Below are 10,854 nucleotides of genomic sequence, written 5' to 3' on the forward strand. Positions count from 1 at the left end.
CCGGTGCCGGATGCAGCAGGGAGGTTCCGTGCTCCCCGCGGTCCCTCCCGGGTCCCTCCCGGGTCCCTCCCGCCCATGGCGGCCGCTCCGCCCTCAGGCCCACGGCGCTGAGCGGCAGCGCCCCCTGGCGGCGGCCCTGGGCGCTGCGGCCGCCCGCAGCCCGGCATGGAGGAGGACGAGGCGGGCGCGGCGAGCGCGGAGCCGCGAGGCTCCCGCCGCCGCTCGCCCAGCCCTGGCCGCCTGGATGTGAGCTCCAGCCGCTTCGACCCGCTGCTGGCGCTCTACTCGCCGCGCACGCCGCTGCCCTTCCCCGCCGCGCCCTGCTTCAACAACCTCGCCGAGTCCGAGCGCATCCAGCGCCTCCGCAGCCTCATGGTCAACGCGGGCCCCGAGCAGGAGGCGGCTGAAGGCGGAACGGCGACGCGGCGGCGGCGGGCACCGCGCAATGTCCTCACCAGGATGCCCCGTAAGGGCGCGGGCAGCGCGGCCCCGGGCTGGGCGGGCGCAGGGAGCCGGGGCTGAGGGGAGGCGGAGGCTGTGAGCGCCGGGGTCATGCTGAGCTGCGTCGAGGATTGCGGCTGGGCCGGCGTGGAGTTGCGGTGGAGTTTGGGGGAGTTTGGGGGTGAGGAGGGAGCGGTGGCTGGCGGAAGCGGTTGGGTGACAGGTGTGGGTGGTGTGGGGGGAATGATTTCGTTTGATGGGAAATGACACTTGAGTGCTGAGGCCCTGGCACAGGTTGCTCAGAGAAGCTGTGGCTGCCCCATCCCTGGAAGTGTCCAAGGCCACGTTGGATGAGGCTTGGAGCAACCTGGGATAGTGGAAGGTGTCCCTGCCCATGGCAGGGGGATTGGAACAAGATGGGCTTTTAGGTTCCTCCCAACCGAGACCATTCCGTGATTCTCTGAAATGGTGTGCGGGAATGAGGAACAGCTTTTCACAGAGCTGCTTACACAGAGATGATACTGACTTGTTGTAGTGATGTTCTGCTCTGTTAATTGGTGAATTACATACATCCTCTTGGTTTTAAGGAGAAAAAGGATGAGACACTGCTATATTCTCAAAAGTACTGTTTTAGACCATGACTGATGCTTGGGTCAGTCCGGGATGTAGTTTAACCATAACCACAGGGAAAGTCTGTAACACACTGCTGTTACTTGGTTGCTAACCAAACATCCTGCAGGCAGAAATACTGGCATTTCTGGTAACAGGATGGCAGAGCAGTGGATTGAGGTGAGAGGCAGCTGTGATGTAAATTTAAATTCATCAGCTGTGATGATGAGACATATTTCTTGTAAAATTGTTGTGTGTGCGGTCAGGGTAAACATCCCCTAAATATGAAGAGGTGCTTCTTGTGCCAAGAGTCAAATGGCATTGCTGCCAGGTGAGATGTAACTTTAGTGCACTTAATTAAAAATACTGGGGTTCATTGTGGAATCAAATTATCTTTGCACCATCACCTTAAATTTTTTTTTTTCTAAAAAGGCAAAGCCCAAAATGTTCAATTCTGAATGCCCAAGGCAAAACCTTTTTCTTGCTTAGACATTAGAACACAATGTGTTCATTGCTATAGATGCTGTGTGATCTTAAGTATCACGCTTAGTGTTCTGCACAAATGCAGACGTTCTGTTGGCCCAGGATTTCCAGAAAACTGACCTTAAATGTTGATTTCAGATCTTAATAAAAAATATCTCAGTTTGCACTGGTAATGAAAATTGAAAAAAAAAAAACCTGTAAAAAATAAGAACAATTAAGAACACCTCCTTAATATCCGATGTAATATCCGTACATCCATATCTGGACTTCAAAGAAGTCTGGCACAACTGATACAGAAAGTGCTATTCAGCAGCCTGGGGTGTTTTAAGAGTGATTTATAGCCAAAGTTGTGTGCTTTTCCTGTAACTGGGGGAATGTCTGCACCACAGATGTTTGGAACTTGGACTGTGTGGATCAGTTCAGGAGGAGCTACTTATCATCAATTTGCATTCGCCAAGGGGCAGAGAATTCATGTGCAGGGCAGGTGGAAAGGTGTTTGACAATGTTCTGAATTATTTCAGCTTTTCTCTTGAGGTTTTTCTAATCTTGCCTCTTAATAGAGTCTGCCCTGAGGACAAGGACTTGAACTTAACCGGAGTTTAGATCTTTATTTTCACATTTTTGAGGTGCTTGCCCTCTACTTATAGTAGTTTTGGAGTAATTTTTCAGAGTTCTGGTATTAAGCACGTGCTTTTTTTATCCAGGTTAGGGTTGGATTTTGAGTACCAACTGGGTAACTTTTTTCCCTGTCTATTGAAACATTGTTCATGCTGGTCTGTACCAAAGCAGATGGCACAGGCAGATTTAGTTGTGTGCAGAGCCTGCTCGTTACAGCCCTTGGTGCTTGCAGAGGAGGTGTGTTCCAAAAATAAACGCCTTGCCTTGCTGGTTTTATTTTTTCTGAGAATATCAAGTTGTTGAGAGGTTTTTGGATAATGTGTTCTGCCCTTTTGCTCAGATGAAGCTGGAAGTTTGCCATGGAGGAGCCAGAACCTTACACAGCAAGGAAAGGTGGGCAGAGTGTAGATTTGGTGGAGCTGTGTAGTGTTTTCCTGGGTGCTGAGAGACAGAGGCATAGTTGAAAATAAGGGTTGGATGTAGAATTCTGTAAAAAGTTGTAGACAGAGTTCCTACTTAAAAGGAAATATTGGAACTTAAAATCTAAAAATAAGTCTGCATTTTAAATTATTATGTAAGTTGTCATGGTTGGTTAGAAAAAATACTGTTTCTTGATTGGAAGCATCAATTTGATATTGTGGTGGTGTCATCTGTGGTTCCTGTGATGGATCTGTCAATCCAGAACATGTTTGTTATCAGTTCAGCTGAAGGAGACAGAGGCTCATGGAAAGACCCCCTAAGCAAGGCTGGGAGGTGCTGAGACAGATTATGCTCTGTGTGAAACCAATTTCCTGCAGTCATCCAGCTGGAGAGGGCTGGCAAGAAGACAATGGATCTCAAAAAATAAATGTGATTAGGTTAATTCAGAGGAAACTGATTTAGATTTCCCTGCTGTGGCCATGAATTACCCTGCAGCCCAGTCCTGCAGATCAGCTGTTTTACATAGTCACTTTACACTCACAGGAAGCATTTTCTGGTGTGCAAATCAAACCTTGAATGTACAGTCCCTAAAGTGCAAGGTGAGAGGTCATCTCTGGCTCACATATTTTATTAATGTGGAGAACCGTGTGAGATTTTAGACCAAGTCTAACTCTTAGTAGGAATTGTACAGCAATCCTGGGGCTGTGTTTGCAAATGGGTATCAAGGCATGGGTGGAAGTTGTAAATAATATCTACTCCTCTAGATAAATTACACTTGCAAAGATTTCTGGTGTGAAGACAAGACTTGTGTGAGACAGGCAAGCTGTATGTTTTACTGAATTCCTTCACTTTTGCTCTGGTTAAAGCATTATTGTCCTGGGCTTTAGCATGGTTTAATTGCTGGCTGCTCCTTAGAGTAATTTTATTTCCTTGCCAGAGACTTGTAGGACTTTGAAGGATGTTCAGCTGGCTGCTGAAATCTTGACTGAAACAATGCATTTTCATCAGTTTAAACTGGTCCAGTTTAGTAAGTTGAAGGATCTTGGTCATTCATTGTTTCAGAAATATCCTTGTAAAGAAAAGGAACAAATCTGCTACAATTCTTTATTCACAGCTCATAACTAATTTGAGGTAGCCTTAACCAGGCATTTTTCTTTTCTGTGGAACTAACTCTGCCCCTGTGAGCTTTCTGTTCCCTCTCAACCACTTTTATTTACAGTTTGGATTACTTGGCATGTTTTTGAACTGTAGCAAAAAGATTTCCAGCTAAGGCTGATTTGGCTGTGGGCTATGTAAAGCAAAACCTTCATATTTTCTGGTCTTGGCTCTACCCATTGTAAGAAGAATTTTGGTGGTCTGGTAATGGCAGCCACAGTGTGCTACAGTGCTTGGGGCTTCATTGCTATTGTTGTGAGCACTAGTGTTGTGCCAAGCCATACTTGTACATAGAGTGGATTTCTATGTGGTTTTTAGATAGGTAGATACTGAAGAGAGAGTTTTTACAAAAATATGTAGTGACAGGAAAAGCGGGAGTGGCTTCAAACTGAAAAAAAAAAAGTGGGTTTAGATTAGATATTAGGGAGAAATTCTTGGCTGTGGCACAGATTGTCCAGAGGAGCTGTGGCTGCGCCAGCCCTGGAAGTGTTCAAGGCCAGGGTGGATGGGGCTCTGAGCAACCTTAGTCTAGTGGAAGCTGTCCCTGCCTGTGGGAGGGAGTTGAAAGAAGATGATCTTTAATCAATCCTTCCAACTCAGGCCATTCTATGATTTTGTTCTGTGATTCTGTGTATTTTGATGGAGACTGGTGATGTTCTCTTTCTGTTCTAGTCCATGAAGGCAGCCCACTGGGGGAGCTCCATCGCTGTGTCCGAGATGGTGTCAGAATTAATGTCCACATCCGCACTTTCAAAGGGCTTCGTGGAGTCTGCACAGGCTTTTTGGTTGCATTTGACAAATTCTGGAATATGGTAATTATTGCTCCAGCCCTTGATTTGTAACTGTTATATTGAAAACTTGAAATTTGCAACAGGTTTAAGCAAACGACATGCAGGGAATGTTAATGTGGTTTTGTGGTTCACAAACTAATTTGCTCCAGTACCAAGTGCTGGGTTTCAGACTTAAGTGGAACTTGGTGTTGGACTGGTACATCTGGGAGGTGCTCAACCATCTTAGAGAGATTTTAGGTGAGAGAGAAACTTTGAAGAGTTCCCAACATCTTCATAGTTTTGTATAAGAACAGAGAAAGATGGAATATGAGGAATATCAGAAGCTTCCAGAGCTTTCTTTCTCTGCAAAACCCAATCTTTCTGTAGTGGTGGGTGCTTCCATGTTTTCTCTCACTAACATCACTGAGCTGCCAGTGACAAAAGCTTTTCCCTGTTTTCTACCTTGTGAAGATCTTAAAGACAGTAGATGGAAAAGCAGCTATTAAATATTCCCGAGCCTGGAGGTGCGAGAAGTTTGGAAGTGGGGAGGAGGGAAGGATTTTGCAAGCAAAGATCACAGATTTTGCAAGTAATGCAGAATGAACTTCACTGCTGCTTTTATACCTCAGTACAATTTAGATGATTAACAAACCAGCTCCAAAGCACAGCTTGTTCCTGGGACGGATTTTCTCTCAGAACATAATTTCATAATGCTTTGACACAAAGCTGGTCCAAAGCTGCTTCGTGTTTTATTTTAATTTCAATCTTTCCGTTTCTTTCATCTTTTTTAGGCCCTGACAGATGTGGATGAGACTTACAGGAAACCAGTAATGGGCAAAGCCTTCTATGCAGAGCCTCAGCTCTCACTGACCCGAGTAGGTGACATCTGCTGTTTTCTTTCTTATTAGGATCTCCTTTTTCAAAGAAAAGGGGAGCATTGATTTGGAACCTGTGATTAAATTTGAAATATTTTACCTCCTTTTATTACAGATGACTCTAAAATAACTTGAACTGAGAAAAAAAATACCCAAAATGTTTTCTGATCTTTCTGAAAGTACTTTAGTTGTTCAGTGTTACTAAAGCTCCACTTTAGAATCAGATCAGAATTGTTGCCACTGCTTAATGTAGCATGCTGAACTTCTAGAAGCTCACTGTGTGGGTTTTGATGTGGGATTTATTCTGTGTGTTTTTTGCACCATGGACTGATCAGGTCCGTGTTTGTCTTGCCAGGGAATGTGGCAGAGCATCCCTCTGGTGCTGAAGTTCCTCATGGCACAGTCTATGTCTGCAGCCAGAGGAACAACACACTTGGTCACTTGAGCTTCCAGCCTGGGTACTGTGAAGCCCAAGATCTCCAAAGCTCTCCACTCTCTAGGATCCAGCTGCAAATAGAGTTGTTTACCACGCTGACAACTGAAGAGATGATAGATGAGCTTCTGAACAATGAAGGGAAAAAAATGTGGCAGGGCAGTGCCCATTGAATGGCAACAGCTCCAGGCCTTTTGAACATCAGAGAAGCATCACAAAAGCATTTAAAATGTTTCGTTGTGAGGAGTTTGCTTTCAAATTCCTGCCATTTAAATCTGTTTTCTGGTAGATCCCACCCTTCCTTCTTTTAAAGATTAGTTAAAAATAATCAAGTTGTCATTGTTCCTTTAGCTCACTCTCATAGGCATTGGCTTTCCAGCCTGTTGCTGGGAAGAGAGAGGCTAACCAAAAACCTCATTTGTCATTATTTCATAAAAGCTTGTCTGCTGCCAGAGTAAAAGCAATTTCTTTTCCTGTTTCAGCACCATGTGTTCTTAGATTAATGAGTTCATACAGTGCTTTGGGTCTGCTGATGTAGCTTTTATTATTTTTCTGTTATTTGTGATCTGCTCATCTCCCAGAATACCCACATGTCATCTTTTAGTTTATTTTGGGGAACACAAAAAATCCCTGTTTTTCAGTGTACGGACTTTGCTAATGGAGGCCCCTTATCTTAGGGATTCATGATACAGGGATGGAAATCTCTCTAAAACTGTCTGACAACATTAAAAGAACATGGGGAAGAGTGAGCTGTAGGAGCAACTTGGTATCTCTGTTTCTCCTGACCAAAGTTAAAGGCACAAAGTTAAAAACACAGCAGTGTTGCTCCCAAAATTAAATTCCTTGGTGCTCACATTAAGACAGTCATGACCATGCAAGAGACTCATTCACCTTCTGTCACTGTTTGACTTTGGTAAGCAAACATGGTCTTTATTCCTGGTGGAGATTTGTCACTGTGTCTTGTGAGCTGATTTGTGATTGTACATGAAAATGCATTGTAGAAGTGTGAAACAAGCGGCCTCTCTTGTTTTACGAGTGTGGTCATAGATATAACTGTCCTTTTGCAGCTGTTTGACAGACTCAAGCTGCAGGAATCCTCGGGGAAGAAGGGAGCTGACTCAAAGACTGTCTCACAGGAGCTGGCCCTGACAAATGACTCTCATATGCTGAGTTTGAAGGCTGGATCTGGAAGAGGGAGAGGAGCAGAAGAGGAGCGTGAGAGGCAGAAACACTTGGGCAGAGCTGGAGAGAAGAAGACCCCAGGTGACAGAAGTGAAGCTGATGTGGGCAGCAGGACTGCCCACACAGAGGGGGCCAGCGCTGGTGGGGCCCGAGCGAAGAGCCAGCCCCGGAGGAGGAGGCGGCCCAAGGTGGATTATCAGCAGGTGTTCACACGCCACATAAACCAGATCTTTATTCGAGGAGAGAATGTCTTGCTTGTCCATTTAGCACATTGACTTGGCTGAGCCTTTGTCAGCGTATTTATTTGATAGCATGACTTGCTGCTGCAGCTCCCATTGCTATTTAGAGTTGTCATTGAGTAGGATGGTACCGTGGCTGGTTTCCCATTGCCACCTCAAGGCAGGGGAAAGAATTGTAACTTGAGCATCCTGGGCTTGATGCCAAAGCAGCCTCCTTAGATCCCTGTTGGGGATCTCAGGAGAAGGTCAGCAACACAGTTGTTTCTGTGATATGTTTTAAGAAACAGATCCCACTGTTTCTTAAAAAGAAGCTAAATGGAGAGGGTTGTAAGAGAATTTTGGTGTACTCTGTTACAGGAACTACTTGTGGCACACATTTACGGATAAGATCTGGACCTGCAATAAATCAGAAATGCTCTTTTGCACATTCTGAGTAGTATCAAGAGGAAATTGCTAATGAGACCAACAGTTTATCTGCTGCTGTTACATGGATGTCCTCTTTTCCAGACATAATTCTGATGGTAATTTTGAAACAGTTTATAAAACATTGGAGTCACATCCTGCTGATGGCTACTGGCCTCTTTGCCATAGTTAGCTCTGTAATGCTCTGTGTTATAGAAAACCTCTTAATTGTAAAGTAGTCTTTTAATGTGGGTGATGGCAAGACTGTAACTTGTTTCTATCAAAGCTTAGTCTCTCTTTGTAATGCTGTGCTTTGGCCCTGTTACCAGCAAGCAGATGATGTAGCTGGCTCACAGACGTCCCTGTTTGGAGTTTATCTGTGGGTGAAGATGGAAAACTATCCTTTTATATTTCACCCACTTGCTACTAAGTGTAAGAGTGAAGCTGGCAAAGATTGGGTTTTTCTCAGGTGTGTTTGTGTTTAGCACACCTGTCCTGTATTTAAACACCTTTCAGGCTCCCTCTATTGAAACCAGAGTTGCTGTGTCTCCAGCAGTTCTCATGGAGCAGGAATCTTCATGGGTCTTTCCTGTCCACGTGAGGGATGCATCATCTAATTCCAGTTGAGCTTTGGAGATGTGCCTGAAAAGGTTTTGAAGTATAGAAGTCAACTCATCAGTGTTTCATTTTAGCAGGGCTGTTGAATTACTGCAGGTCAGGCCAGGGTTCTGCAGGTATGAACTGCTTTCCAAAAAACCTACCTGCAGAAGTTTGAGGGTAAATGAAGCTGTTTCATTATGTAGCCTGTTCCCTTTGTTGTCAAAGGAGATTTCATGCTGCTATTCTGTATTCATATCAACTGCCTTGTGCTTTGCAGCAGCTCTGTGTGTTTAAGCTGAAGTTGGGAAATTGCTTTATAGCAGGATTTACATTGCATATAGATGCCCTGAGTTCTCAAATTGAGTGGTTGTACTGTGGGTGACATGGAATTCTGTTGCTGCAGATGCAGCATTCTGCTTGCTTGGTCGTTAGGGATATGTCTGGTGTTTGGGTGAATCACAGAAATCATTTAGCAGGCATTCTGGACACACAAAGCAGCTGTTTGCCTCTGGGGGAACTTGAAACTTATGTCAACATTTCATATGACATGGGGCTTGATGAGCTCAGCCACTGAGCTCAAAGCCAAGTTCAGCCTGGGACAGAATAAAAAGTACTGTTGAGGCAAAATAGTTTCATCAAGGGAGAAAAAGAGAAGAAAAAAATTAAATACTCTCTGCAGCTTCTTCTGAAACATTGCTTTACTACTGTAATCCCATCCCTCTGTGAACTGAGACTAGGCACTGAAAAGATTCTTCTCATGGAGGTTCTTGTTTGCCCTTCCTGCTTTACTGTTCATGTTTGTGTTCATATGCTCTGCAGTTTTTCCCTTTTTTCTTCTTTTTTTTTTTTTTTTTTTTTTTTCTCCTGTCAGTACTTTGTCTCCTCAGGACATTCTAAACTCTGGTTTACAAAGACTGTTCTTGTTGTCCTGGCTTTCTGCACCCTTTCCTGGTTGGCTTTCTATGTACTAACCAGAAACCTCACAAATTACTAGAAACATGTGAAGCTAGAAAAAAGGTGCTTATATCTGCTCCTGATTTCCCAGCAGCTTTTATTGCAAATGAATATTTTCTTCCTTATGGTTGTGGGGATTTTCCTCTCTGTTTTCTGGCAGCTTTGTTCTTATTTCAGCTGCTTGGGATGACTCCTCTCTTCCTTTTCTATTAGTACCAAAGGCCACTGGTTCTGACCTCTCCTCTTTCTTTCATATTTGACCAAAGGTTGTCAGATCACCCTCAGGCTGGCATACAGTGACAGTTCATTGAATTCTTGCTTTTCTTCACCTCATATTTTTAAATCTGTTTGTCTGCCTAGTTTATGCCATGTGCATTAACTTAAGATACAACTACCATGAATGTCTTTGTGGCTGTGCTGCCTTTCCTGTTGATTGACGCTTCCCCAAGTTCTCAGTTGCTGCTGGAAGTCTCAATGTTTCCTTTCATAATGGATTTTTCCCTGAAACCTTACAGATGTTTGTTGCTTCACATCTACGAGTTTTTTTGTTTACATTTTATGAAAAATGCTGGTGCTTAGACTTAAGTTTGTGCCTTGATTTTTATATCATCCCTAACCTGTTCTTCCAGAATCATCACCTTGGTGAGCAAACCTGGTTAAGGATTATCAACTATCTACTTTTTTTGCACTACCTCATTGTTAAAATGTTCCTCCTCTCATCTGTGAAGTTGGTTAAACTGCTCTCTTCCAATTTAGATTCAATGAATTCTTTGTTGGTTCTTCATTTGTATCCTACTTTCCTGTCCGCTTTTCTCATTATTTCCAAGCTGCTTCCTAAATACTGCTGCTTCCTCTTCTACAACTTCAGATTTTCCAAAATGTCTTCCTTTTCCCACTTTTTCTGGCATTGTGTATTTTTAAAATGCATTATTAAAATGCTGTCTTACGGATTTTGTCTCTTTCAAGCATCGTGATTGTGATGAAGCAAGTGATCCTGTAGGTGTGTTGTCACTTGCTTGTTCAATACTTCAGATAACATTGCTCTTTAAATAAAATTGAATGTCATGTTCTGAAATGGGTTCTTCTACCTCACTGAAATATTCTCCTAAATCTATTTTAAAAAAGAAGAAAACAACCTTTGGAACCAAATGAGCTTTGGGTTTCAGTGTTTTTTTTAATTGTTTCTGGTTGCTTTTTTCTGTGGTTTTCCTTTTCCAAACTCAACATAAAATTTTTTGTTCAAAAAGTTTTTTGCTCTCAGCCCTTCATCTCTTGCTGCAGTGATGCTGTGAGCACAAACACACCAAAGCCTTTGTGCTAAGGAATGAAGAGTGAGAAACAGAGCAACGTGAGAGTGAAAAAGCTTTGGGCAAATATGAAAAGCTCCCTAGAAAGGATCCTCTTTGTGTTAAGGAATGAAGAGTGAGAAACAGAGAGCAACATGAGAGTGAAAAAGCTTTGGGCAAATATGAAAAGCTCCCTAGAAAGGATCCACAGGTGCCACCTGTCCTGTGTTTCTAGGACTTTGCTCAGCCTGGTGCTCAGCAGTGGTTCTTCAAGTGTGTTTGGGGTGAGGCACCCAGTTACTGCAGGGAGCAGTTTTCTGCAATAACTTCAAAGAAGAGTTGGGATAATTTGAGAAAGTTTTAAAATAATTTCTAATTTCTGGGATT

The 10,854-nt window shown here is 43.6% G+C and overlaps 1 protein-coding gene across 1 annotated transcript; it reads left to right on the forward strand.

Moving 5' to 3' along the window:
• The first annotated feature begins 157 nt into the window (after positions 1-157).
• On the forward strand, positions 158-10,565 carry LSM11 (LSM11, U7 small nuclear RNA associated). The gene is made up of 4 exons (XM_041482123.1): positions 158-466; positions 4,399-4,538; positions 5,288-5,371; positions 6,872-10,565. The coding sequence occupies exons 1-4, from the start codon at positions 166-168 to the stop codon at positions 7,259-7,261; spliced, it is 915 nt and encodes a 304-aa protein (XP_041338057.1). The 5' UTR covers positions 158-165; the 3' UTR covers positions 7,262-10,565.
• The last annotated feature ends 289 nt before the right edge of the window (positions 10,566-10,854 follow it).

Source organism: Pyrgilauda ruficollis, unplaced genomic scaffold (genome assembly GCF_017590135.1).
Source record: "Pyrgilauda ruficollis isolate IOZ18807 unplaced genomic scaffold, ASM1759013v1 scaffold57, whole genome shotgun sequence".
Lineage (NCBI taxonomy): Eukaryota > Metazoa > Chordata > Aves > Passeriformes > Passeridae > Pyrgilauda > Pyrgilauda ruficollis.

What these genes read in the sequence shown, in the direction of transcription:
- LSM11 (XM_041482123.1), top strand. Translation starts at nt 166, where the DNA reads ATGGAGGAGGACGAGGCGGGCGCGGCGAGCGCGGAGCCGCGAGGCTCC. An exon ending in TGTCCTCACCAGGATGCCCC is followed by an intron (nt 467 to 4,398) that starts GTAAGGGCGCGG and finishes TTTCTGTTCTAG; the next exon opens with TCCATGAAGGCAGCCCACTG. An exon ending in CTCAGCTCTCACTGACCCGA is followed by an intron (nt 5,372 to 6,871) that starts GTAGGTGACATC and finishes GTCCTTTTGCAG; the next exon opens with CTGTTTGACAGACTCAAGCT.